Below are 26,671 nucleotides of genomic sequence, written 5' to 3'. Positions count from 1 at the left end.
GGATGATTTGACAGAATTAAGCTTCAAATTGGTACTGACTGGAAAGCATTATTGACTGACAACTCTTTTCTCTGTGAAGTTGGTTAGGAATAGTTCATAGCTTCAGTTAAATTTCTCATGAACAAGTCTCTACACAGCCCTTTATAAATCTCCTGTTTAACAGTAACTGTTTTTTAAAAGACTTTTAGGCTGCTCTTTTTAGAAGTAGTGACCCACAGTCTAAATAGAGATGCTGCTACTGTTTGTGCATGAACATGCTGACTGGATGAATGAGAGGCGTCCTCTTACATGATATATTGGGTAAAACAGTGCCCAGATTCTAGAATGGGAAAACACTGGCTGGAAGAAGTAGCAGGAGCAAAGACTCTGGTACTTTAATTGAAATCTGAAACGGCTTCAACTTCCCAAAGGGACATTAGAAAAAATAAATGCTAGAGCTCTATTTAAAGACATAATCCAATGTAAAGCATGCTGAAAAATTACTTGGTTATTCCCTTCCGTGTGCACTGAATTACTTCTCTATTGGTGTACTCGAGTTAACCTGAGCTACTCTGTTTAATAGCCATATAGCTTGTGGAGAGTTCAAATAGCTTTTAAAATGGTTTATATAACTCTCTACAAGCTATAGCTTTTTATATAGTTTTTATATAGTTCTACAAGTTTTGGAAAAAGCCAGCAGAACTAAAATAGGGATCAGTCAAGAAAAAAGGGGACAAAAGTGGAGACTTAATTTAGTTCCAAGCACATGAAAGATTTTACGTAGGGGGAAACAGTACAGTTTTCCAGCAAAGGAGGAAGTGAAGATATATTTCAGAGGATAATGAAGTTTTTAAGAAAGAAAAATCTGGGTTTGGAGGAGGAGCAAAAAATGAAAAGAGAATACGTTTGAGCCAAAGTTCACCATAATTAAATATCATCAACTCTGCAATATGAAAAGGTTGCTGGCAAATAAATCCAAGAGATTTTAGAGGAAAAAAAAAAAAAAGGAGATGGATCCCTGAGTTCTTTCAGAAGACTGGTTTCTACTTGATTCAGTGCATGCTGTCTTTCTGCCCTTTGCAGAGACTTTGATTCTTTGGATGAGCACAATGTGGAGAAGAATAACCAGCTGGCCTTTGACATCGCTGAAAAAGAGTTTGGAATATCTCCCATTATGACTGGAAAGGAAATGGCATCTGTCGGAGAGCCAGATAAACTGTCGATGGTGATGTACCTCACACAGTTCTATGAGATGTTCAAAGACACCATCCCCTCTAGCGGTAAGGAGTTTGGGGCAGGTCTCTCTGATTTAAAGACAGCTTCAGGATGAATGTGTGTGCTTCAGTTATCTTCATGCTTCTTCTGCATAAGCTCATACTAGTCACTCACTAACTTTACATTACAAAAGTTGACTTCTTATTGGTGCTGATGAAGACCATGTTAGCAGCATCAGGAGCAAAAAAATGGGTTAATACAAAATAATGTTCTCAAAATAATATCCTCAGAAGTTCTAAACTCACTTCAGCACTACTAGATAACTTTTTGGCTTTCTTGCTATTATTAGGCATTCATCTGTCTTGGCTAATGTGAGATGCCTTGCTAGTAGTTGTTTAGTAGGTAATTTCAAAACACTGGCCAAGTTTTATATCTGTTTACCATCTGTGAATGGTGAGAGTAACTTCAGGCCAATGAGGAATGAAAGATCTTTGATTAGAACTGAAAGATGTAATTGCCTAGCACAAATCAATATGGCCTACCTTTAAATATTAATGTTGTTATAGCTGTTTCTTTATTACTTATGATCTTAATTAAAATCTATCATTCTGGTGGGAAAAAAAGTTGTGTTTGATAGCCTTTTAAAAATACAGTGTGTATCAGGTATTATTTCAAAAACTGTGAACTCTTAAGAATACTGATGATCATGATGCTCTTTAAATATGAAAGTAAATAGAATAAACAAACACAGTATTTATTCTGGGTGATTATAAAGCCTGAAAGAAGAATTGATTTTGGCAAAATGAAAAAGCAGAGTAGCTGAGAAAGGTATTTATTCTGGACATTACAATCATTTTGTACAGAGAATTTAAGAAAAAGAGTGTCATGTTAAATAAAAAATTGGTGAGTCCTTCAGTTGTGTATTTAATAGCACCACAGAAATAATTTCTTGGCATTCCCTTGTCCTACCTGTTTTGGCTAACAGATAGTCTGGACCTGAATGCAGAAGAAAAAGCTGCCCTAATTGCCAGTACCAAATCGCCCATCTCTTTTCTCAGTAAATTGGGACAAAGCATCTCTCGGAAACGCACTCCAAAGGTAACCATACCATAGTCTTGATAAGACTTGTGTCTGTTAGGCTGCTGTCCAAGTAGGTGGTACTAAAAACGTATGTGTAAGTCTGTATCTGCTATGTGTTTACAAGAGACCATTTGTTCGTCAGCTCTTGGCATGGGACAATACATGACATTTATAACTGCAGAATTACATCCGTAATATGTACTCTCAATTAGTGGTATATTTCAGTCTTAAAATCCTAGCCTTGTGGTAGTATCTGGGGATATATTTTGTATTGGAACATAATGGGTTGCTCAGTTCCCAATTAGTTGAAAGTGTTGAAGAATGTCCAATTGGAAGGTAAGAATCCCCTTAAACAAATGGAGAATGAACCTAGAGAATTAATCAGTTGTGTTGCAAAGCTTATTTAAGTGCACTGATGACATTTATCTCAGGCCAGAAAGGTATGAGAATCCTTATCTTTGGGTTTTTTTTTTCCTCCTCCCATTTTCAGGACAAAAAAGAAAAGGAACTGGATGGTGCAGGAAAGAGGAGAAAAACCAGCCAATCTGAGGATGTAAGTATTACAGTGAGAAAGGTGTCAGGGAAGAAAACATGTGGTAGGTTCCTTGTTCCCGCTTCAGTCCTTTCATTTTCTATATCCAGACAGGGTTATGTAAGATTTTTTTTTTTTTTTGATAAAAATTAATTATTCTTCAGAGGTTATGCTTTGTCATAGCTATAGTGCAAATATTTTACTGATGCTTATGAAAGAATAGTACACAACAAATGAAATGTTGCAGTTCCCTCATATTCTGTTTTTACTGCAATTTACTTTGATTTAACAAGGACACCAAGAATAAAACACTCATTTAGTAAAGTCATGCAGTATAGTTAGTATTTTCATTCATATTTAAACTTTAGCCTTGGTTAGTGCCAAAAGCATACATTTCTAGTAGGCCCCATGAGGCAGTCCTTCACTTGTACCTATTTGGCTCTAAACATTTCAAGTGAGTTAAAATTTAGTGCTTTGAGTTGTCAACGAGGATTTGAAGATAGGCCTTTGCTTTGTGTCAGTGGATGCATGGGAGTGTTTCAACTGTGATCTCTTTGGTAGGTAAATGTATCAAGGTTGAAAAGAAAAGTAAAGTTTAACAGAACATGACATGCCAAAGGAAATTAAAATGTGAGCTTTCAAGTGCAGACTGATAGATTTGTTTTCTACAGTGTTAGAAACCTATCACAGCAAAGAGGTACAGAGGAAATGGTGATCCGGTTGCATCTTGTTAAATTTTGATATCGCTGATTGTTAGGAGGACATCCCGCGAAGCTACAGAGAAGAAAGGCCTACACTGGTGAGTGCCCTGACAGAGAGAAGAATTGATGCTGCCATTGGGAATCAGAACAAAGTCAAGTCTATGGCAACCCAGCTACTGGCCAAGTTTGAGGAGAATGCACCAGTGCAGTCCTCAAGCTTACGAAGACAGGTAGGAGGTGGATAACAAACCCCTTTATTTTGGAATTATGGAGGAAAATCATGAATAATAACATGCATTCCTTGAGATGGGATGGTAGTGGTGCTCTTCTACTTCAAAGGCTCTCCTAGGGAAGAGTGAAGCTTACTCAAAAGAGAAAAAATTTAAATTTAGGAATATGGAATAGAGAAGAACTCCCTAATAGAAGTCTATTTCCTGTTATTGCCTGTATTGTGTTACGTAATCTCTTTCAAAAACATCTTACCAGCAATTAGGTTTCTTTTATAACTATTATTGCTGTTGAAATGCTTTCCAGGAACATCCCATTTCTAATGTTTAAGAACTATCATTTAATTTCTGATTTGAACTTTTTCATGCCAGGTTATATCTGTTTGTTCTTGTGAACTGTGATTAAGTTTTGTATGTGTGTATAAGTGCAGCAGATAAATGCCTGGGAGTTTCTTTGCAATTGGGATATTTGTGTCATTCCAAGTGAGGCTTCCTGATGACTGCTGGTTATTCAGGATGGTATCTGAACTACTGCAGCTGCAGGGTAGTTGTCTGAAGTTAGATTGAGTCACTTCAAGCTACTGCTAGCAGTGCAGTGTCAGCAGTATAAGGCTCAGTATGGTTTAAGTGCCTGAGTTCTTGCTCTGCTGCGTAGTCTGTCTTCATAGCTTGTGCCAAGCTCTGTGCTGCCGTGGCCAGATTGTGAGTGGGACCTGACCTAGCTACTTTAAAGCTAGCTCAAGTATGTCTATGCTACACTGCACCACTAGTGTTAGTAGTATAACATAATCTCAAAATGGTGATGTTTATCCTGCTCTTTAACAATCAAATGTTTCCTCAGCCACTACATATTGGCTTGAATAACCAGGCTGATTTGAAGGAACAATGAAAATAAAGGGAAGGTCCAAAAACATATGTAGTTTCCCATTTTTGGATGTTTTTTCCCTTTTTATATTTTACTTGCTAAATGAATTCTCCCCTACCCTATTTTTTTTCTTAAATGTTTGTCTGTCTTATTCTGTATCCCATTCCTTTGGCTTTCTTTGAGTTTCCTTTACTATTTTATCTCTCCTCCTTGGTACCAACCCACTTTCCCTACAACCTGCATGCAGCAACCCGTCCTGCCTTATCAAGAACGTGTTCACAACCAACCATCCAGCAGACGAGAGCAGGGCCGTCTTGCTCCCATACCCCAGTGGAAACAGGTAAAGAAACTGATTATGAATACAATGCATTGCCTGCACCCAACACCAGCTATCACTGTCCTGTTTTTTAAACCAGTCCTTTTCTAGCACCTTGTGTGAGTCCATTATTTTAAATAATTTAACTTTTAATGAATAAAATCAACATCTGCCTTTGATAATGATGCATGGTTTAATGTTTCAGAAGTACTTAATCAAATTTTTCCTGCCCTCTTATGCTAGTTTCAACTTCCCAGGGTTTCAGTGGATGTTTTAGCAGAAACCTTGCCAACAGATGCAACCTAGTGAAGACATTTTGTCATCTGGAGTATTTCTAGATTTTTCTGTTAGAAAAAAATTGAAAATATGTAAGCAATTATCGCAACCAATGAGGTTAAAGGTGTCACGCCATCTATGATATTAAAGCTCTTCCTTGGTATAAATAGTAAAATCGATTATCAGTTTTGCTATTCACATGTGAAATCTTATGTGTTCTGTGGTTACAGGAGACTTTACTGTAGTTTCCTTTTCTGTATGGCAAATGTAGCTGTCCTTGCCAACTTCTCACATTCATTGCATTGCAGATTCCTGTATTACTGTGAATTAAGTAAATTTTTGTTTTTCTGCCACAGAGGGGGTCAGAATAGGGATCAACAGCAGAAAAATCAGCAGATATCAGATCTTATTTTCTCTTGTGTGTTTTGGCCCTGTGTCATTGCCAGTGTTTTTCTTTCAGCAATGCACTTTCAAAAGCAAGGCTTGTGACAGACGATCTTTTCAGGCAGATAGGCATACTTATCTCACTGGCTTCCTCTACTTCCACTGTTTCCCTGTGCAAATGGTCTCCTCACGTTTCTGAGAGTGCTGAGATACATTTTTCTGGAAGTCATAATTTGGAGAAACATCTGCTTCTTTCTGGTTGCAGTTTAATCCGAGCATACTTTGGAGTCAAGAGGAAGAAGTTGACACTAATTTGAAAATTCACTGTTCTGCATGTTTATGGATTCATGTTGAACTTGATGTTCAAGGCATTCAACACAATTAGTGCTGCATGTCATGACCATTGCCATGATCTAGAAGATTTCTCTCCAAGAAAGAAGACCTAAACCAGGGGAATTCTTGTCAGTAGGACTGTCAAGAGAGTCTTAAAAATATGTCACCATTATGTTTAGGTTTCCTGACTCAGTATTTTTTCCTCTATATGCTGTCTCATCAAAATCTTACTTATAGGCTAACGAGCACCTTCAGGTGGATACACATCATCCATGATTAAGGCAAATTTCATTTTTTAAGAATACTTCCCAGGTAAAGGGGAAGAACCCAAAGAACTGATGCAGAAGAGCATAATATGGCTGTACAATATTAAGTCAGTTGATGAGCACTACTTACGTTACCCCACAAAAAAAAGGAAGACAAACAATGCAGTCCAGTTTATCTCCGTTCAGAAGGATGAAGATTTGTGTTTTAGCACTTGGAGAAGATCACATCCCTGCAGCCTTGAGATTTGTGGTTGAACCTGCTATTGAAACTTTACGAAGGCTTTATAATTAAGCCTTTATGGTGAAACACAAAAGTTCTTATTGTCATCCTTTTGTAATTGATCAAAAAAAGGACAAACTTTTGTTTCCTGCTTTCATGATAAGGATTTTCTCCTCACCAGAGAGCAGTTTGTTGTTGTTTTTATTCTTGTTTTTGCTTGCACTACACAATTTAAAAAAAAAAAAGGGTGGAGAAAAAAAGTCCTTCTGGTCTCCCTCAGCATTGATAGCGTCTCCATATAGGCAGCAATGTAGGGCAGATCTTTGAAAAATTTTTCTGTAACAATTGTACTTCCAGAGGACTTACATTGTTTTATTCAACACTGACACTGATTGCCTTGTGTGGATGATTTCCCTCTCAAGATTACAGCTGGAGATGATCTTTCCTTGAGAGGCTTTACTGCATCAACAGAAGATGGTTGGTTCTTGGGTCCAGGTTTCACGCTGGATTTTGCAGTGCTTTTCATCTGACAATTGAAATGGAGAATAATAAAACCGGGTCTCAAGGATACAAAATCTGCAGGATACAGTAGGATCAAAGAAACAATTGATACGGTCCATATTCCAAAGGTTCCTTATTACTTGCCTGGGGAAATGAAGAACATCAGTTGTCTTCATTCAAAAGCTATAGGAGTATATAGAATCATTTATTCTCGACTGATCAGAGATCAGCTGAGGCAGGAAGTCATCCTCTGAGCCAAGCAGCCAGCTTTGCCAAGCTTGGACAGAAATCCATCTTGCAGGAAGTTGTTGCTGAAGCAGTGCTTCAGCTGGCTGCTGGGATTCCTAATTCTGGTTGCTTAGGCATGCAGAATCTGACAGCTGTGAGACTGTGTGTTACTACGGTACTGAAATGGCTTTCTACTGTGACACTGGGCAGTCTAGCTACAAAGCTATTTCCTGGGCCACAGATTACCAACAGTGGAGTTGGTGCAGGTCACCAGTACATGTTACTGGAGATACTGTAAAGGATTAGTATTGCTCCTAATAAGCTCTTTAGGGAGGATGTATGTTTACTGGAAAGAGCTGTTCATGAAGCTATTGGGAAAGGGTTGTCTTGTTTGGCACAGGTGTCAGAGTTTATGAGCAGAAACTTCTGTCAGTGTCTGCACATAAGATACATCACGTAGCAAATACCTTCTACTGAAGAGTCCTTCAAAGAGGAGCAAAGCAGTTCCTAAGGGGACAAAGTGGTGATGTGTTATTCGGGGAAACCACAAGTTGTCTAATGTTCTTGTCAGTAGGCAGAATGAAGTTGAGATCCTCAGGGGTCTTTGGGAGAAGGGAAGTTTTGTGTCTTGTGTTTGATAGGTTTGGTCCTGCATCTTGGAAACTGCATGGAAGAGGAAAGTATACTGCAAAAGCATAAGAGTGGTTGCAGGGGAGAAACTACACAGTTGCAAAGGATGTGGTCTGGGTTGGACCCCGAGTTTTGATGGAAAATTTATATCTGTCTTGGGCTATTGCCTACCAGTGTCTGTCAGATGGACTTCTTTGCTGTACTTGCTTATCAGTTTAAGTCTAGAATCTTGCCTTGCCCTGGAGTTAAGAGTTATGAGGCCAGCCGTTTCAATGAGTTTGTAAGGCAGACTGTCTCTGTGTCTGTTGTACAGGTGGGGTAGGGGTGGCTTGCTAAGACAGGATTCTTATAAAGAGTGAAATCCTGGCAGAATCTATTCTGAAGCAGTTTTTACTTTCATCACAAGACCTTTAATGCTACCTCTTGCTTGTGGAAAGGGAAAACCTTCAAAAGATCAAGCAGGTTAAAAACCTCACCAATCTGCTGCTCGCAGCATTCTGTGTGGCCTGCATTTTCCTCGTGAGTTGGATTACAAAGTTTGCTTTATTGAGCTACACTTCGAGAATGTTGATCTGGGTAGTCAAAATTGGGTTCGTGCTATTATGAGCAGCTCAGCAGCAGCTAGTAATGCTTGAAGATACTGTTAAGTGTATGTGCACAGTGGAAATGTGTGTGATTTTTTTATGTGATGGTAATATCTCCTAAAATAACTGGATTGTGTTTCATGGTGTGGTGGTTAATCTCCTCAAATGAACGCCTACTCGTATAAAAACATCTTCCATGGTGTGTTCTATTGCTTTCCAAGCCATTTTGGCTGCTTTGGGGAAAGAGCATCTCATTAAGGATCATGAAGCCATGAAAAGCCATGTGGTCTATCCAGAAGAGGATCTGTTTGGGTATGGTATGGGAGACAAGCCTTTTAAACTGAATTTTATCCTGGCTTTCCAGACTCTCATCTTATGGCCTTCAGCAGTTTTCTGCCATAGTTTCATAGGTCTCCTAACAGCAACAGGGTATGTGTGTAATACATAAGCTTAAATAACTGATGTTTGCAAAGACGCTTGTGAGATAGAGATCACATCTTTTGGTGCAAATCTCTCCTGCCTCTGGAGTTCTGATGCTTGTTCTTTTGAGATGGTCCCCTGAAGTGTGATAAAGGTGCAGCAGTACAAACTCTTTTCAGTAATTCTGTTGGAACTGTGGTTTTTGAAGATATGTAATGACTAACTGAGATGACCACAGTCAGCAGGAGCTGAAATCTTAACAGAAGAGAACTTACACCAATGATTTCTGCAAATGTTGTTTTTCCTACTTAATTTCTTATTTAAATCTGCTGATACATCTTTCCTCTTTCCTATAGCCATCTTTGTCTTTGCATGCTCAGAAATACATCCTACTGGAGGACTGAACATGTAGTTCATATACCTGTACAATGTTATGTTCTGAGATCTGCTATGGAAAAATACACAAGTTTGTGAAAATGTTGAAATTTGAAATGCAAACTTGGCCATGGTCAGATGAAAGTCCATGAACAGCTGTAGTGGTTAAAAATGTTATCGCCCTTTCAGCTAGAAATTAGTGACTTCACAGCTGAGCCTTTTGAAACAGCATATAAATGTTCCTCATCCACTTCAGTGCAAAGTCATGTGCTTTACATTAAGCTGCCTGTAGCATCTGTTTGAATTAGAAGAGTTGGGTGGTTGTTTTGGTGTTTTTTTGTTTTTTTTTTTCTGAAAGGGAAGAGAACACCCAAACAGATGTTAGTGCCAGCTCAGCTGTAAGGGCAGTAAGCAGCATCTGTAATATCTTTAAACAGCATGCTGTTTCTTTGGAGGCTATCTAACAGTGGCTTTGGATACACAGCATTTTTTTTTTCGCAGTGCAAGAATTTCCAGATATGCTCTGGTGAGAACTCAAAGGAAAAAGCAAGCAGAAGATGTATTAATAATCAAGAAGTGGTCGAGAAAAGACTGTACATAGTGAGGAGGCACAGAACTAGAAAGGCATGTTTTCTGGCATATTAAAATGAGGACATATATGTGCATTGTGTAATATTTAGACTATTAGATATGGCTACATTTTAGCTACAAAACAGCTGTATTTCTTTTCTAGTAGAATGGCAGAGTACAGTTTACCTTGCCTGAGATGGTTTAGCATCTGTAAGTTAAAGAGGAGGGATCTGAAGCTACAGAACACTGTGACTTGAGTTGTATTGCTAAAGAACTGCAAGCAAGAGTAATTAGGTCAACAGGATATGGATATCTTTAAACATTGCAAGGCATAGCAATAAGTAATTTTTCATGAAGCAAAGAGAGCAGCCCAACTGTGCTATGGAGAGTTCCAAGCTGTACCTTTCACTGATTGTAAGACCTTGAGTCAGAAAATCAACTGATGATTGATATAAGTACATGTTGGCTGCCCCTAGAAGTATCTGTCAAATGGACATGTGATTGTGTGGCTGTGGGTGAAAAACTTCGGTTTTACAGCTTCAGATAAAATATGGCTTTAGGAAATGCATGAGAGGTGTGACCTTAGGATCATGGTCTCTCAGTTCATGTGTTCTGGCCTGTCTCACCAAAGCCAATGGTAATGTTTTCTCTTTTCTACCATTATTATGATTTTATTTTTCTTTTTCTGTTTTAAAAAAAGCTGAGGAATAAGGAACGTTCTCGGACCTGCCCCAAAAAAGTGATCATGCTCTCTTCTTCCACTCCACCTTCCTCTCCACCGTATCCCAGGCAGCAGGTGATTCCCTCTGCATGCTCTGTCCCTCTCTCTTCACTACTGCTTGTTGATTAGTTACCGAATATCCCATTTACAAATGCATTTCCAATTTTCTTTTTTCAGATGGTGACAGGGCTTCTTCAACCTCTTAGATTAGAAACACAGGTTGGCATTAGCTTACCAGAAGTGTGATTATGATGATTAGCTGATGCACTGGAGACTCCAAGATTTTACTGTAGGGTAATTTGTAATTACAGTAGCCTTTTCCCATTTTGAGTTGCAGCAAAATAGAAATTAGATGTTTGGAGTAGTGCAGGGAAAGAAAACGCGTTTTTTTTTCCCCATCTTCACTTTTCATTTGAACAAGTGTGAATGAAAATTTGCCCTTGTATTCATGAAACTCTTTCAGGATTACTTGTATGAAGTGCCTTTTTAGAGTGTTGTAGTGGCCTGCACATGTCCAACGTGGTCTTTCTGTTTCCCCCCACACCAAAGCCTTTGTCTCACAAGAGTTTGTGTTCAGTCTGTCTGAGTTTGAATTTGGAGCAGTGAGAGCTGTTCTGAACAGAGTGTGTAAATGTGCATCCAGATTTTTGTGCACGTGTTTGTTGTCCTTCTAGTTAAATATTACCTGAAATCCTTTAATATTTGTGTCTTATTGTACGTGGTCATCGTGCTTCTTTGAGTTGTATCTTTTTTAAATTTTTGTTTCGTTTCCCTACTGCAGTAATAAATTCCACTCCTCCCTGATTAACCCTGAACTAACCTTGAGGTGATGAAAAGGCAGCTGCAGTTCCATAGACCTCCCATAACTTTAAATAGGAATTGTACAAATTACTTTCCCCATAGGTGGAAAATGCTTCTTTGCTGAACACTTGTATGCCTATAAACTCTGTAAAGGCATGTTACCTTTTAGCAGAGTAGACAAGACTTACTCTTGGACATAGAGTTTGACTAGCCTTATTGCTGTGATTTCTCAGAGTGTTGTTACATGTTACATTTAATCTGGTCTAATTATTGTCAGCCTCTGGAGCACACGTTCTCTGCTGCCTCTCTGGTGTCTGCATCTGCAAGTTAGGTCAGGTCTGCTTACAGATCTGATTTTAAACTGTCCTAACAACAAAGTGGTTAGTTTTCTGGCACACTGTGGACAGCATGGTGCAAGAAAGGATACAGGAATGGACATTGAGGTAGAATGGGTGGGGAAAGCCCTTTTTATTAGCAAAACCCACATTTAAACTGAATTGAGTGTAATATTATCAGATGATGTGCTAGCTAGCTGCCTTCCTCTTGTCAACATCCTTTGAAAATTTTGACAGATACATTTTATGAGAGAAGGACGTTTTTTGCCAAGCTTACAGATAGAGAAACTAAGGCAATTAAATGCTGATTTTTACTTTTTAACCTGTGGCATGGGATTCATTGTCCATATAGATAAATTGGCTTTTGGTCACTAAGGACCCCGTAGTGTCTGTATTTTCCCTCCCTAGCTTCTCCAAGTGTTTGTTTGTCCTGTGTCTTTTTGGTTGCCTAGTTCCGTCAGGAGATCCAACTACTGCTGGGTCCAAGTGTACTTTGACCATTTTCTATGTTGTGTCCTGTAGGAAACCTTTTTTTCATGTCTTCTTGCTCAAACAAATAATATAAAAAAAATCTTGGCTTCCTCCTTTTAACTCTGAGAAATTTTTACCTACTGTGCTACAGAACTGATCTGTTAGACTCAATGGAGAGGGTTGTGCTTTTGGTGACATTCTTTTTTCCTTAGGAATGATTTCTTTTCCTGAAATTCTCTTGGCCCAGGCCTCATAGAGAGTCATATGGATCTATATCCTTGTTACACTGATGTCTTTTAAAACCTGTACCTCCACGCTTCTAATGCATTCATTCTGCCACTTCTTTTAAACTTTCCATTTCCTTCCTTTGATCTAACATCACAGTGAGTTATATTGAGTGTCTTACCATCTTTATCATACTAATTTCATTACATCGTGGTACTATATTGTGGTTTACTGACCTAATATGGATATATACGGACTGTTTTTTAAAATTTTCCCTACAGGATCCAAGTTGTTATTGCCAGTTTTAGAATATTCTTCCTAATAAACTGTTCTGCTATCATTATGGCCTCTTTTCTGCCTGCATTGTAAGGAAAATCAGATGAAGTGTGTTTTGACTAGGAAGCTGGTCTGTGGTTGTTATTAAGCTCATAATTTTTGCCTGCAGAGAAACAGGGAACCTGGTGCTGACTATCCCGGGGAGCAGAGTCCCAGACAGGAAAGGGTAAAGAGCATGAACAAATGGCATGGATGCTGATGACACAAGGCTGTAGTGGATGTGTGTAATACAGAGAGCAAATGTACTGGGTAGTGAAACACACTTATCCTAATGCTGCTGTTAACACGCTGGAACTGCTGAGAGTCAATTAGAAGTGATTATTTCTGTGTGATACCCACATAAATGCATAACAAGCCTTCATCAACAGTTTGCTATACGCTTTTATTTTGCCGTAGATCTAGTACTTAAGCTCTTCCCATTCTTTTTCTCTTACACCTCTTTATTGAAGTATGCTGTGGCTGTAGCAGAACAAGAAGAGTTATGTTTTGTGCTAATTCATGCGAACATGGTTGCATTGTTTCCACTGCTTGCTTTCTGGATGGTTAAACAACTGGCATTCCATCCTGCCTCCTACAGGCCAAAGTAAAAGGAGAAATTATGAGGCATTATTTAGCATACAGACTTTGAAGCCTTCTTCACAATGAAATATTCAACGGTCTGTCTGAATGGCTCGGTATTATACAGAAGCATGGGAAAAGAAAAGATAGGCACTCAGAAGAACTGGTTGATTTGAATTCATATTGACAAATTAATTGACATTCCACTAAAGGCTTTGAATGAATCAAGTCGTAAGTGGTAGCCAGCTATAAAACTGTGGCAACTTTCAGAATGTGTTCTAACAAAAGACTCTTGTGGGCTGAATGTTTTCTGACAGGCAGTAGAAAATGAATAAGTGTGTGTCTGCAGTGTCACAGAAGCCCACAACTTTATAATAGGCCCTAGTTTTAGTGAAAATGATCTAGTAGGAAGGAGTAGGTGGAACTGAAAGCAGCTGAAAGTAGAGAGTATTATTAATGCATCTGAATGGGAAAAGTGTTTCTCGTAAATTGGGTGGGAACCCAATTTTGTGTTCTGCTTTGGAGGACGGTTAGCAATAGCTAGTGGCACCCTGGCATTCTTGACAAATCAAGCCTGAGGTTTCTTCATGCACATGTTTCTAGTTCCTGGCCCATTTATTTTTGAACTCTACAAACAAACTAGCTGAAGGCTGTGTGATATTGCAGGTGATACTCCTGTCCTGTACAGCAGGCCACAAACCAGGTCTTTTTCCATGTCACTAAGTACACCACACAACAGTCTAAGAAGATTGATATGAACGACCAGAATAGCAGAGGTGTCAAATATTGTGCCTGGGATGTGTTGACATGGCAGTGCAGTAAGAACAAGTTAGGGCAGTGAAGTTGCAGAACTAAAACTGGCAGCTTCTGTGGTAGTTTGATTTTGCTGTGCTTTGTTTCAGCCAGCCAGTCTCATTAAATATCCTCTCTTTGGTAAGTACAGCATTCACTTTTCATATACCAGTGGAGACAAACTCATTCTTTATGAGAACTGAAGTACATTACCCTAAAAAAAATATTTCTGTGCACAAAATATGAGAAACACAAGTATGTGCAGGTTTAGATACGTAAAGGAAATCCTTGAGAATCGAGAACTGTGGTGAAATAAGCTGGCAAATAAGCTCCTTTGCACATGATAAAGCCACTCTTTTTTTTTTTTTTTGGATGGTAATGCCAGAGAGAGGCCACACGCTTGTTTGGTTTTGGCTGCAGCAGTCCTAGGTAGGAGAGTTGAGAATGACTAATTCAACTGTTTTTTCTTGGCCTTGAGGGTCAAAACTTAGCACTTCGTTAGAACAGTATACATTGGAAATAAATAATTTCCATTTATTGGAAATATAAACAGTCTTCACATGGGAGCTCCTCTTACTGTTCTGCATGTGAATTTCATAGCTTTTTTCTGGCATTTTGGTGTCTATTCCTTTTGGGGCTTTTTTTTGCTGGTTTGTTTACTTCCTCCCTCCTTCCTCATCTCACAGAGATCTCCTCGTTTATTTTCTGATGACCAAGTGCCTGAGAATGTTGAGCAAAGGGCATGTCAGCTGGCTGCCCTCCTGGAGTCCAGACCTGCAGTGAGGCATCAGGTGACTACAGCCCTACCTATCTGGTGTCCTCTATCAGTGTGGGATTCTGGGTACCGGTGACATCTGGGGTCTGAGGGATAGAAAAATTCACCAAAATACGATGACCATTGCTGTACAGTCATGTGGTTAAAAAGACACGGTCAAATCTATTTTCTGTAGTATTTTTATCCTACTTGCCAGTTCTTAACTGTCTCCTTGTTTGTTGAATGACAATGTTTCTGTTTCTCAAAACACAATATAAACAACAAGGTAAAAAACAGCCTCCGAACTTCAAAGTACATGCTGAAAACCAGCTGCACTCCAGATCAAATCATCTCACAGTGGTCGTTTACCAGTCAGTTGCTCACAAATTTTACTTGCTTCTGGAAGCGAGAACATTCGCTTTTTCCAAGCATAATTCCTGGCTCTGAAGTATTGCTTTTGTGTCCATATTTCCTGTATACTTATTTCCAACGGTAGAGTTGGCAGCCCATGCAGATTTTCTTTGATTCCAGTGTACACATTTGTTTTGGTTTGGTTTTGTGCTTAATTTTCTCTCCAGTGTGTCGTCTTTGGCATATGGGAGCATGCCAGTTTGAACAGTGGTTTATTTAGTTTCTAGTTGCTTGCTCCTATCTCTGTTTTCAGTTATCTTCAACAGCATTTGGCAAACTGGAGAGTGCTTTTGGAAAACACCATCTACATAAGTGATTTTTTTCATAACTTACTGTTTAGAGTTAACCATCCAAAATCAAGCTCTCTTCTTGGGCTGGAGTATAAACAGTCCCAGAACTTTTGGTGGTGGGCATAACTTTTCGAAGCCATGTCAAAAGGAAATTTATAACATTTAGGTCACTTTCCATTGCTGTCCTTTTGGGGATGCTGTCTTTGCTGATAATTAAAGTCAGGAAAGCTGTTCTCAAGGAAGGAAGAGTGAACCTTTGGCTGGGTTTGAGATAGAATTTGGGGACATAGAAGAAACCATGAAAGACTGGGTAAGAAGACTAATTTTAACATATTAACATCCATTTGTTAATGGGTGACACAACTGAAGATCTCAGGCATGATCCAAGGACAGCATGCTCATGTGCATTTCCTTACTCAATTGAAATGATGATACAGAAATGAACATCTAGACCAAAACATCTTGCTCCTACCTTTTGTGTTGCTCTCTAGTGCTTTTAAGCTCCTTTTGAGGGTGGAAAAGATGAACAGCATTACAATGCAAAGTTATAAATTATTTTTGAAACTATCTAATTTCTGTATAGTGCAGAATTAAGGAGGAGAGAAAATAAAGGGGAGACGGAGAACACAAAGTAGAGGAAAGGATAAAGTGGGTAGGGCAGAGAGGAAAAAGAGGAAACAGATGTTGGAACACTGGAGGCAATGATAGATTATGATGTGGGATTTAAGGGAAGAAAACAAGAAAAATAGAGTAGTAAGAGAAAGAAATCTTAGCGAAGAAAGACATTTTCAGAAAAGAAATTTGATTAAATGTTGATGACCTTAAGTACAGAAAATCTGTGTATAAAGTAAACAGTTATATTTCTTTAGATTGGGGAAATTGTGAAAGCCAAGCTATTTTGCATTTTGTCCAGTAGATTTAATCCTGAGGCTAGGCTATTCTAAGTGGCTAGAAATAGCTATTTTCATGGGTCATGCAGCTACATGACATTTATTTTTCCTTTTTATAATGGAAAACATAATTTTCTTGTAAAAGAGGGTAAAATATTTGAAATTTGCGTAATTTTTCTTTCCAGATTATAATTGCTAGGAATGCACAGTTTCTGCCAGCACTGTTTGTCTGATACTTCCATCTATTGTTTTTTTCCTATTTATGTGAAGTATTTCTTGGGAGATAGGCATAATGAGCCATAGAGATAATGACATTTGGAAGACCAAATTTTGGGTTCTCCTGTGAGGAACCAGTTTCAGAAGGATGCAAATTCTCAGTTTGGGATTTATTGTTTGCCATTTGGTAAGCAGGAACAGCAGATTGTTTTATATTGTTTCATTCTTTTTAGTGTGATATTTCCAGTCTGCTTACAGTAAATTTTAGGTTGGAAATTTGCTGCTAATTACTGGCAATGCATACAAGTTAATTTTGTTCTCTTCCATCCCCAAGGAGAGCAGGCTTTTGGTTTATATAGTTAAAATATAGAAGAGGTCTCACATGGCCTGAAATACAATCTTAGTGCCTTGGGCCAATAATACAGAACAATGGGAGATACAAGAGGAGCAGAGGAAATTGATTTGGGATCTTTGCCAGTGGCTTAGTCGTTTGGGTTACAGGAGGTTGGACATCTGTGGAAGTAGGTAACTGCTTCCAAATGGTCCTAAATAACTTAAGACCTAATAAAGAGCAAATTAAGAATAACTTACTCTGTCTCACTGGGGAGAAAGTGAAGATACACTGGACATTTTTCTCCAAGTTTTCCTACAAGAGTCTTTAAGAAATTTTTTTTATGGTGGGCAGAAGGGCCTGAGGTTTTTTTATTTTCTCTTGCCTCTGTAGCCATGTATGATTGTTTTGATTTTTATTTTATTTTTTAGCCTGAGACTGAACCGTCTCGCCGATTCTTTGTTGACCAGTGGGAGCTCTCCCTTAGCCTCCGTTCTTCTAATCGCCCTTCTTCACCTTCATCTGACTCTCTTCGACAGGTAGCATTAGCCTGAGCATTCTCAGCTGTGTTCGCTTGCTGCACCCCAGTCCCACCAGCCAAGGACACACCACAAGAGATGGCTAGGCTTGCAATGCTTCACCTGCAGAATGCAATGTCTTGTGCATATTCATGCACAAATGAGAAGCCAGAGGCAACCTGTAGCATAGCTTGGTTATTGTCAGCCATAAAGCAGTTTGAAACTAAATGTATTTAACGTTTGGTGTAAATGAAAAGCTTGTGGTACATCTCACTCTGAAATCAGTTTTTTTTGAGCACTGGTAGTCTTTCTGGCTTTGCAGTAAAGCTTTCTTGTTTTGCTTGCTGCTTTTGTTGAGATCTTGGGCCAAACTACAGAATGTGTTTTTGCATATATGCTTAATGGACAGTGTGAAAGAAAAAGTACTTTGGGTTTCTGAAAAATCACTGAGAATTTGTACTAGTTGCAGTTGTCATACATAAACACGAGGAACTTGATTTGACCTAAGCTAGAGCGGGTTCTTTGCCTGTGCTTGAAAATGTTGCAGAATGTTGTATATCTTGAAGGCTTTTGCCCACAGGAGGAAAGATTAAATGCTTCATTTAAGACCCAGTATTAGGCCAGATGTGATGTACAGGAAAAAAGCGAAACAAATCAGAAACACAGAACCTCAAATCAAAAATTCAGCAGCTAAATTTCCCACACCAAATAGTCCAAGGTATTGTGAATTAAGATTAGCATAATCACTTTTTAAGCATGGAACTTCATATATGCTGGTAGAAATTTAAAGATCCTGGAGCATCTGTAATTAAGGTTGGATGAAGGTTTCAAATCAAAACTTGTTCAGTGGAAATCTGGTGCAGCTAAAAGAAAACTTTTCCCATGGAAAAGCTTGAACTATCTTTTAAGAAAATTTTAAAAGCCTCAAAGGTTTCTGGTCTTTTAGAGGAAAATGAAAAACTCTTGGCCAAGTGATTATGGTTGCCAGTTGAAGATCATCATTGAATGAAAGGAAGAAAATTTTTCCAGTGGGCACCATTTTAAATTTAGTATTTGACAAGTTATGATGTATGACATTAAAAGGCAACTCTGCACATGTGTGTGCACACATTAGCTGAGGAAGAATATGGAACCTGGAAAATTTTGAAAGACAAATCGTATTATTTCTTGCATATATAAATACTGTGAGTGCTCTGCATTTTGGGGTGGAATCAGTAGACAGGTTGAAGTTCTTTCTGGGTAGAAATAAACCCTCATTACTGCAGTGGCACAGAGCTTAAGGAATTAGGACTTCAGTGATAGCAGCAGTAATCTCTGATGGCTGAGCACTCCACTTTCAAAACCTTTTTCCCCAAAGTACCACCCATTCTGTGGTGAATTTCAGTTTTTGTGATGCTTCCTGCTGTTCTCATGTCTGAACATGTGAAGGTCTTAAACGTTCCTAAAAGGCTAATAACCACACGTATGAAATGTATGCTGTTTTATTAGTTGTGAGAAATAACTAGTGTGCTTCAGACAAGTTCTGCTATATCAGTAAAGGGCGTTTTGAGACACAACTTTAGTCCTTTCCTTCAGAATACTGTTATCCTTGGCATTTTACGCTTGCCAGAAGCTGGAGTGTCTCTCTGATGATCCTTCATTTGCTGAGGAGACTCCAGCTAGAAACATTCATGCTGCTTCTTAGTCTGGAAAAGGAAGATTGCTTGGCGTGCTCCTTGCTGCTCTGAGTCAAATACATGGTGTTTGCAGTGTGATTGAGCTAACAGGGATGTAACCACATAATTTTCTTAACCATGTAATTATTGCCAACGGTTGTAAGTATTTCCTGTGAAAAACACTTCCTCTGCTCCTGCAGTGACTGAACTTGGCTTGCAAACCCTCATTTTGTACCATCTAAGGTAACAGCCAACCTGCCTAGATTTCTTGGAATACTGGAGGGTTTTTAGATATCCAAAGTTATGGAGTCAGTCAATACCCATGACGGAGAAAAGCCTAGTCATAAAGCCATGTTCACAGCTGAACAAGTACATGTTCCAGATGTATGCAGGTATGGCTTTAATGCATTGGATGAGGCTCTTGCATCTTTTTTCATATAAACCTCTATGTATTTTTAGCATTGGAAGAATTAATGTTTTTGAATCACTGTGAGTGCCTTAGTTAAGGATTTCTCCCTGCTTTATGAATGCTCTGTAAATCAATTATTTCCTGTTGCTAAGCATATAAATATGCTGTTGTGATTAACATGTTGCATTAGACTGTGTAACAAGTCTTCTAAAAGATCTTTGTTTCAGATGCCAATTTTACCTGGAACCTAAAATCTTAACCTATATTTGGCCTCGTCTTTAAGAAGTGTCTATGCTCAGGTTTCCAGGTGCAAAATACCCCACAAGTGAAAATAAGATCTGCTTTCGTCATCGTCATAGTATTTCTAGAGCACTTAGAGAATGCAAAATGCAAGAGTTGATCCTGGACTGTACTGGTGATTTCTGATGACACTAGCTTTGCTATTACTACTTGTCACTTCATATTGTCCACTGTCTTGGCATGATTTGACCTCTCTGCACCTTTTCACCACCTAACCTGTTATCATTTTAGTCATTTTTTTAATTTGATTTTTTTTTGCTTTTCTCACTGCCCTATTGTTTTATTCCATCCCTCTGGTAGAAGTATATAAAGATGTACACAGGCGGAGTGAGCTCATTGGCTGAGCAGATAGCCAATCAGCTTCAAAGGAAAGAGCAACCCAAAACCCTTCTAGACAAGAAGGAACTGGTAAGACGATGTACAGAAGATGATGCGTGTTTGTGATTAGATGTACTGTAGATCTGAAGTATTGTGAGTGTCCAGTTGTTACTACCACTGATGGAACCTGTCATAGCTTTGTGAAAGACTTCATTTCCCTTTCTCTATCCGCCCTCACTCTTGTCCTCATTTTCCTTGCAAAATGTTTTAATCTAATCTCAGTGGCCAAGAGTTGTGCATAAACATTTGAGAAACTGCTTGTCATATTTATGAAGATGTGTTTGATCCACTGGGGCTACTTCTGCATTATTGTTTTCTGGAGGAGATACTGATTTTGATACTGCAGGTCTAGGAACTGCTGTTTGAGGGATTTCTAATGGTTTTGGCTTTCCATCATATGCCTCCTTCAGTCATTTATTTCAAGGTCATCATTAATGGTACTGGTGTCTGCTCTTCCATCCAGAGCTTATTTTACTCCTGACATATGTAGCCATGGCATCCTAGGACCTTCTTCCCTAGACAATAAGGTTAGTTTTGGGTGTCCTGATTAAACATGTGAATTGTGTCCAAGAAGTGCAGCATCCATGTGTGAAAAACTGCAGCGTCCAGATGCTCCTGTATCTGCATAAATGAAGAGGAAATATGACTGTGCAATGCTGGTAAGGCTGGACACACACAAATTTAGCCATGCTTATTTCTGTCTAGGGCTCGCTTAAAAAGGAGTTCCCCCAAAACCTGGGAGGCAGTGATGTCTGTTACTTCTGCCGCAAGCGAGTCTATGTGATGGAAAGGCTGAGTGCTGAAGGCAAGTTCTTCCACCGCAGTTGCTTCAAGTGTGAATACTGTGCAACAACCCTGCGCTTGTCATCTTACGCCTATGATACTGAAGATGGTAAGAGAAATTGCCTTTTTGTCAGAATTCTCTTAACTGTCCTGGAAGTCTGTCTAGTGACTTCAGTTCTTTCTTTGCTTAAAAATTATTTGGTGAGTTAAGGAAGAGAGTAACTTCCATTCCAAAGACACCATCTCTCAAACTGTTGAAACTATATGGATTTCTTGTGGCCAGGTCATGCTGACAGCAAAATAACTGAGCTGTTAGGAATTAATTTAACATAATAACAGCTGCTAGAATGCAAAAAACAAATAGTAGTTGGGGGCTTCAAAAGGGTTTGGAGGCTGAGTTTGAAGGCTAGACCCTTTACTCTCGTTACAGTACTGTTGAATGAGGGAACTCAGTGTTTAATACCACTTAAGAGAAAATAACACGCTGGAGACAAATGTAGTCAGCTTTTTCTTCTTGAAGACATCACAACTCTGTATGTTTATTTTAGATGTACTAAAACAGGAACTTTGTAATCAGGGGCTGTGATAATAGCTCATTATAGACTAAGTTCTGTTTATATGGCGAAAAATGGAGCATCGAAGTTGAGTAGAGGTAAGTCAATGTTATATATAGAGAGAAAGTGTTGTTGAAGTAGTTACTGAAGATTCAGTAATGACTCTTGTTTTCTGTATCTGATAGACTGAGGAGGAAGGAATATGATTACAAAACTTGCTGATGACTCAGTTAACAGAATCTAACATGCTAAGAATTAAGGAAAGCTTCAGATATACCTAACAAATCTGAGAAATCAGACAATATGGCAGCAGATGAAACTCAATTTATCAACAAAGTGTGCATATTGAAAGTAACAATTTCAAATCGCACATCACTTGTGAAAAGTAATCTCCTTCTAAGAGTAGCCATGTGTTGCATACTTTGCTTGAGCAGTGATTGACAGAAGTTTCACATTTTCTGAAGAAAAAATATGAGAAAGTATCTCAGATAAACCTTTATTTATATCAGCAGGTATGCCTTCATTTTCTTCCACAGCTGCCATTTATCTTTACTCCAATCTCAATAGGAAAATATGTGCAAAATGATGAAAACTAGTGAGAGGTTAGGTGGAAAGGATTCTACTAGACACATGATGGTGTAGAAACCAAAATAACAGGAGAAAAGTGTTAGTAGCAATAGTTTTCCCTATTCATTGAGGCAAAGATGAAGTAAAAATTATAAACTGATATTCCACAGGATGAAACTCCAGAATATTCTACTGCAGACTGAAATGTTACAAAATTGATAGGTATCTACTATGTGTAGGTAGGAAGAATCTTTTTGCATCTACTGGGTAGAATAATGGCCATGGAAACACCATCTAGGCCTAAGGGGCAAAAAGAACCAGAATTGTAATGATGATGCATTATATAATGACTTCAAGTAATAGACTTGCTCAGTCACAAAGAGTTGAGGAAACTTAGAACCATCAAACCAGTCCCCCAGTAGGGAATAGAAAACCCATTATTACTTGTCTGGAAGGTCATCAGACTTGGCATGCGAGTTTAAAGGGGCCAATGATAATTCTGAAATCAACATCTAAAAGTAAAAGCTTCATCAGTAATCAAAGTTGGGGAAAAAGCATTTTTTGAGAACTGCTGTTATTTTGAACATTCACAAATAACTGAATATCTGATTATATGATTAGCAATAATAGACTGAGCTCCTCTGTCAGCTGTATGGGCTGAAACAGTTTTTGCCACCAGATTAGTGATTCCCTCTGCCAGCAAGCTTATGTATGCATTTATGGCCAGATAGTTCTCAATGAAGCAAACTCAGCACACTTAAGTGTGAGCTTCAGCACACTTAAAGCATTGATTCTGAAATGATACTACATGCCTAACAGTTGTGTATGTATATGAAGCAGATGTGGCCAAACAGAAATATGTGGTATCCCATCTAATCTAATAATTGTGAAAATTTAGCTTACATTTCATTCTGGGTTTTCTTTGAGAGAAAAAAATAACAAAGCTATATGCGTGTTGTTGCTATTCATCTAGCTGCTTGCACTGATGCGCGTTCTGCAGTGTTCTGCAGTCAGTGTCTGGTTTTAGGCTTCAAAGTCTGAGAATTTTTATGTAAGAGCTTTTCTATTGTTGCTCAGTTTGAAAGAGCAGTTTTTGGAAAGAGTAAATATTAAGAAATGTTTATTTCAGCAGAGACTTCTTGAGAGATAGGGTTTGTCATTTTTCCATCATAAAACAAAGTATTGCGCAAATACCAGCCCAGAGAAACTAGAGGAAGGAGCAAAGGATGGAACATAGGTTTGAAATGCATTAGCAAAGTTGTAGGAATAGGATAGCAGTAGGGGATGCTATGGGCTGCGTATACCAAGCAGGATACACTGACAACAGTACACTGGAAGATAATTATGTGCCATCCATTTGCTGCCATTCCTATTATTTGTATTATGGTATTACTAGTACTGCCTGGGCTTCCTGACAGTGTTCAGATACCAGTGAAAACTCATGTACACTTCTGGGGTGTTACTAAACCAGCATCACAAAAGGTCTTAATTGTGAAAATGAATCATTGGTTGATTGTCCTTTCCACAAGTAGCCACTGTGCATTTTTAGAGATGGTTCTTTGGGAGTTAACACTGTCCTCTCCCACTTTCCTCTGCTGGTTGTATTCATTCTTGATTTTTCCAAAAGTGCTTCTGCCAGCTTTTCATGTGATGATTTCTTTGTTCCTCACACACTGCCGCATTGTTAGCATGTGATACCACAAAAGCCTCACAGCTTTGCTTTGGTGTTTGATAGGATTTTAAGCTAAATGGCTGTCAGGCACCCAATGGAAAGCAGGCTGGCTAGGAGGGGGGAGAGGAGGGCTGGAGTTAAAACTTCAGATAGTGTTTGCCTCCATGTATAGTGAATAAGCTAGATGGAGCAATAGGAAATGGCAGCAGAAAATAAGTTGCAGTGAGATGGACATTTATGTTGTGCTAAACTGCTGTGCTTTCATTGCTGAGCATCATTTGTGTTTTATCTGCAGGTAAATTCTACTGTAAGCCTCACTACTGTTATCGACTCTCTGGTTATGCTCAAAGGAAGAGGCCAGCAGTGGGTCCTCTGTCAGGAAAGGTAACTCATTATTTTCATCTAACATGTCATGTTAATAGGTTTTGATTCTTAACATTGAAAAAGTAAATATGCTGGGTTTTTTTCAGAAAGTAGAGAAATTCAGAGTGCATCAAGTTGCTTTTTTATGTCATGAGATCTTGCAGTTCTGTAAAATTTATTTAAAAGCAGTTCCTTTCATTACCACTTCTCTTTTCATGGTTCTTTAGGATTTTGATTTGTTTTCTTGTCAGCTGAAATACTTATTCAGGCCATGCAGAGACTAAAGGAATTGTGTTACCAGTTTTGGTTTTGCTTTGTTTCGCCATGGTTTTTCTTAAGATGAAACAAATTATTTGCATTTCCTTTTGAAACATGAAGTTCTACCCCACTTGCGTAGGCTATGAAGAAGACCTGCCTTCATTTCTGAAGGTTTTCTGTGTGTTAATGGGAACCTGCGTGGAAAGAAAGGATATCCCTTTTCCTATATTATCGTAATGGAAGCATTTGTGCTTTAAATATAGGATCAAGTACAGAAAAGTCTCCCAGCTTTTGTCATTACAATCCAAGGCACTTAATTTGTCTCCTCAACACCCTTTTCAGTATTTTTACGTACTCTGTCTGAGCAAACTATATAGTAGTCTCTTAACAAGTTCTGTTAAGCTTGCATACTACAAACTGCCCTTCCCCCTTAAATTATATTTTCCTTTGTGGTAGTGGTGGTGCTTGTCTTTCTGCCTGTTTCTCAGGTTTTATTAGTACAAGCTGAAGCTGTACTCCTTCTTTTTGGAAGGATAAGGGATCCATCCCAATATTTGTGCCATACTTCCTGCCAAAAATAAAGACTAAAAATGGTACTTGTTTTATTTCACAGATAAGCAGACTTCAGGGATCTTACTACTTTGACTTTCTTGGATATCCAGCTTGTTTTTCAGAGCTTTAATAAAGCCATAAATTGAGAAGGAATATACTTAGTTCAGACCTTGCCTTATGTGATGATTAAGGGGTATCTTAATTGCGAGAGGGATGTCTTCCTAGTTCAACGTGTTCAGCATATATAGCCTCACATAAAAAAAAGAGTATTGCTGAGGCATTTTCAATTTTAATATGAATTTAATTTCCCCCACATTCTTACAGGACACCAAAGGACCCCTGCAGGACGCCATGGCAAGCGATGGAAGTGGACGGGCAAATACCATCTCCGCCTCAGCAGAGAGGGCCCCAGGTAGCTCCGCTTCCTTCTTTAGCAGGGTGGTGCAGTACTCTCTCGGCCTCTTTGGCAGAGTTAGGGTGGCAAGCCAGCGCCTGCAAAGCACAGTTTCCTCGATTGGGCACCAGGTAGCCCAGAACCCTTTGGACTCCTTTTTCATGTGTCAGCTGATGGCTTTTGGGGTTCCCTTTCTCTATGTCCAGTCAGAAGTTCTTGTGCAGATCCTAGGGGAATTCTGTGGGCAGCCTGCTGACCAGTAAGAATTAATGTGACCCAACTTTATGAGCTGTGTAATTTGTGTGATTTTGGGGTGCTGTGTGAATTTTGTGCGTTACGTGAAAGTCTCAATATATTATGTTGCACTGTGGCTTTGGGGCCTAGATGTTCTCGGTCCTTTCAAGGACATTATCTGAAAGAATTCCAGGAAAACACAGATGCTCAATTGAGGGTCTCCTCTGAGTGGGCCCAGATAAAGAGCCCTGGTCTGTAAGGTACGCAGTCCAGTGTTAGTGAAGTTAAAAGTTCTTCTGATGCACTGGAATAACTCTCAAACTGGATTTCTGTGTTTGCCTGAATTCTGGGTGTGGTTTCTTGTTCTCCCAAGCTTCTCTTCATTAATCTGGTACTTGAATGGGAAGGATCCCATTATCTCTGGATTGTGTCTCCTTTGGAATTCTGGGTGTCTCTGACAATGAATGGGATCGGATTCCTTAAACCCCTTGAATTTCGTGGTGCTGGCAGGTCATGGTGCTCTTCCCTTACTGCCAGAATCTGTGCTGCTCCTAGTCATGGCTTTGGGAATGGGGTGGTGAATGTGTGTGTCTTACTGTGAAGTAGTTTTGCCTTTTAACTTGAAATTCTAATTTCTTCTAACATGGGAGAAGTGTCTGTGCTACAACTGCTCGTTTGCCCAGCCCCTAAGTGCTCGCTTAGTGATGTCAGAAAAAGGAAGAGATTTGATTCCTAGTATTTGTTCCAGAACACTATGGATAAACTAAATCAGCTGCTTTTAGAGAGAACATACTTACTCATACTTGAGGAAAGAATGTTTTTGCAGTGCTAGTTGAGAAAAGACCTTTACAACATGCAGGCAAATAAAAATCATGCTTTTGTTTGACTTTATGTAGTATTCTTACAAGTTTCTAAGATTCGTAACTGAATGCAGTCCAATAGAAATTTATTCTTAGTGCATGCAGTTGATTCTTGAAGTGTAGTTACTTTCACGGTTTCCTCTTTTGTTTGTGTGGAATTTTCCACATGGCAAAATGGAGGAAAGGGAGAAGGTATGGAAGAATGACATTTGCAAAATGCTGTGGACAGATGGGATAACTACAGCTTTTTTTGTGCAACTGGATAGACTTAAAATTGCTTTCTCTAAAAGTGAAGATATTTATTTTTTTTTTTTTAGCTGGAGCATATTTGTTAAGATGAA

The 26,671-nt window shown here is 38.8% G+C and overlaps 1 protein-coding gene across 1 annotated transcript in view; it reads left to right on the top strand.

Moving 5' to 3' along the window:
* MICAL3 (microtubule associated monooxygenase, calponin and LIM domain containing 3) overlaps window positions 1-26,671 on the top strand; it is a 165,887-nt gene that overhangs the window by 69,099 nt on the left and 70,117 nt on the right. Inside the window, exons 13-25 of the mRNA XM_072873982.1 lie at window positions 1,063-1,259; window positions 2,180-2,292; window positions 2,765-2,827; window positions 3,564-3,737; window positions 4,847-4,939; window positions 10,403-10,498; window positions 12,701-12,757; window positions 14,628-14,732; window positions 17,265-17,372; window positions 20,016-20,123; window positions 20,799-20,985; window positions 23,965-24,053; window positions 25,167-25,254. Coding sequence (XP_072730083.1) covers window positions 1,063-1,259; window positions 2,180-2,292; window positions 2,765-2,827; window positions 3,564-3,737; window positions 4,847-4,939; window positions 10,403-10,498; window positions 12,701-12,757; window positions 14,628-14,732; window positions 17,265-17,372; window positions 20,016-20,123; window positions 20,799-20,985; window positions 23,965-24,053; window positions 25,167-25,254 — 1,478 coding nt within the window. The remainder of the gene's footprint in view (window positions 1-1,062; window positions 1,260-2,179; window positions 2,293-2,764; window positions 2,828-3,563; window positions 3,738-4,846; window positions 4,940-10,402; window positions 10,499-12,700; window positions 12,758-14,627; window positions 14,733-17,264; window positions 17,373-20,015; window positions 20,124-20,798; window positions 20,986-23,964; window positions 24,054-25,166; window positions 25,255-26,671) is intronic.

The sequence above is a fragment of the Ciconia boyciana genome, chromosome 1 (genome assembly GCF_034638445.1).
Source record: "Ciconia boyciana chromosome 1, ASM3463844v1, whole genome shotgun sequence".
Lineage (NCBI taxonomy): Eukaryota > Metazoa > Chordata > Aves > Ciconiiformes > Ciconiidae > Ciconia > Ciconia boyciana.
Note: the sequence above shows the minus strand (reverse complement) of the source record. Positions and strands in the feature narration are given on the sequence as shown.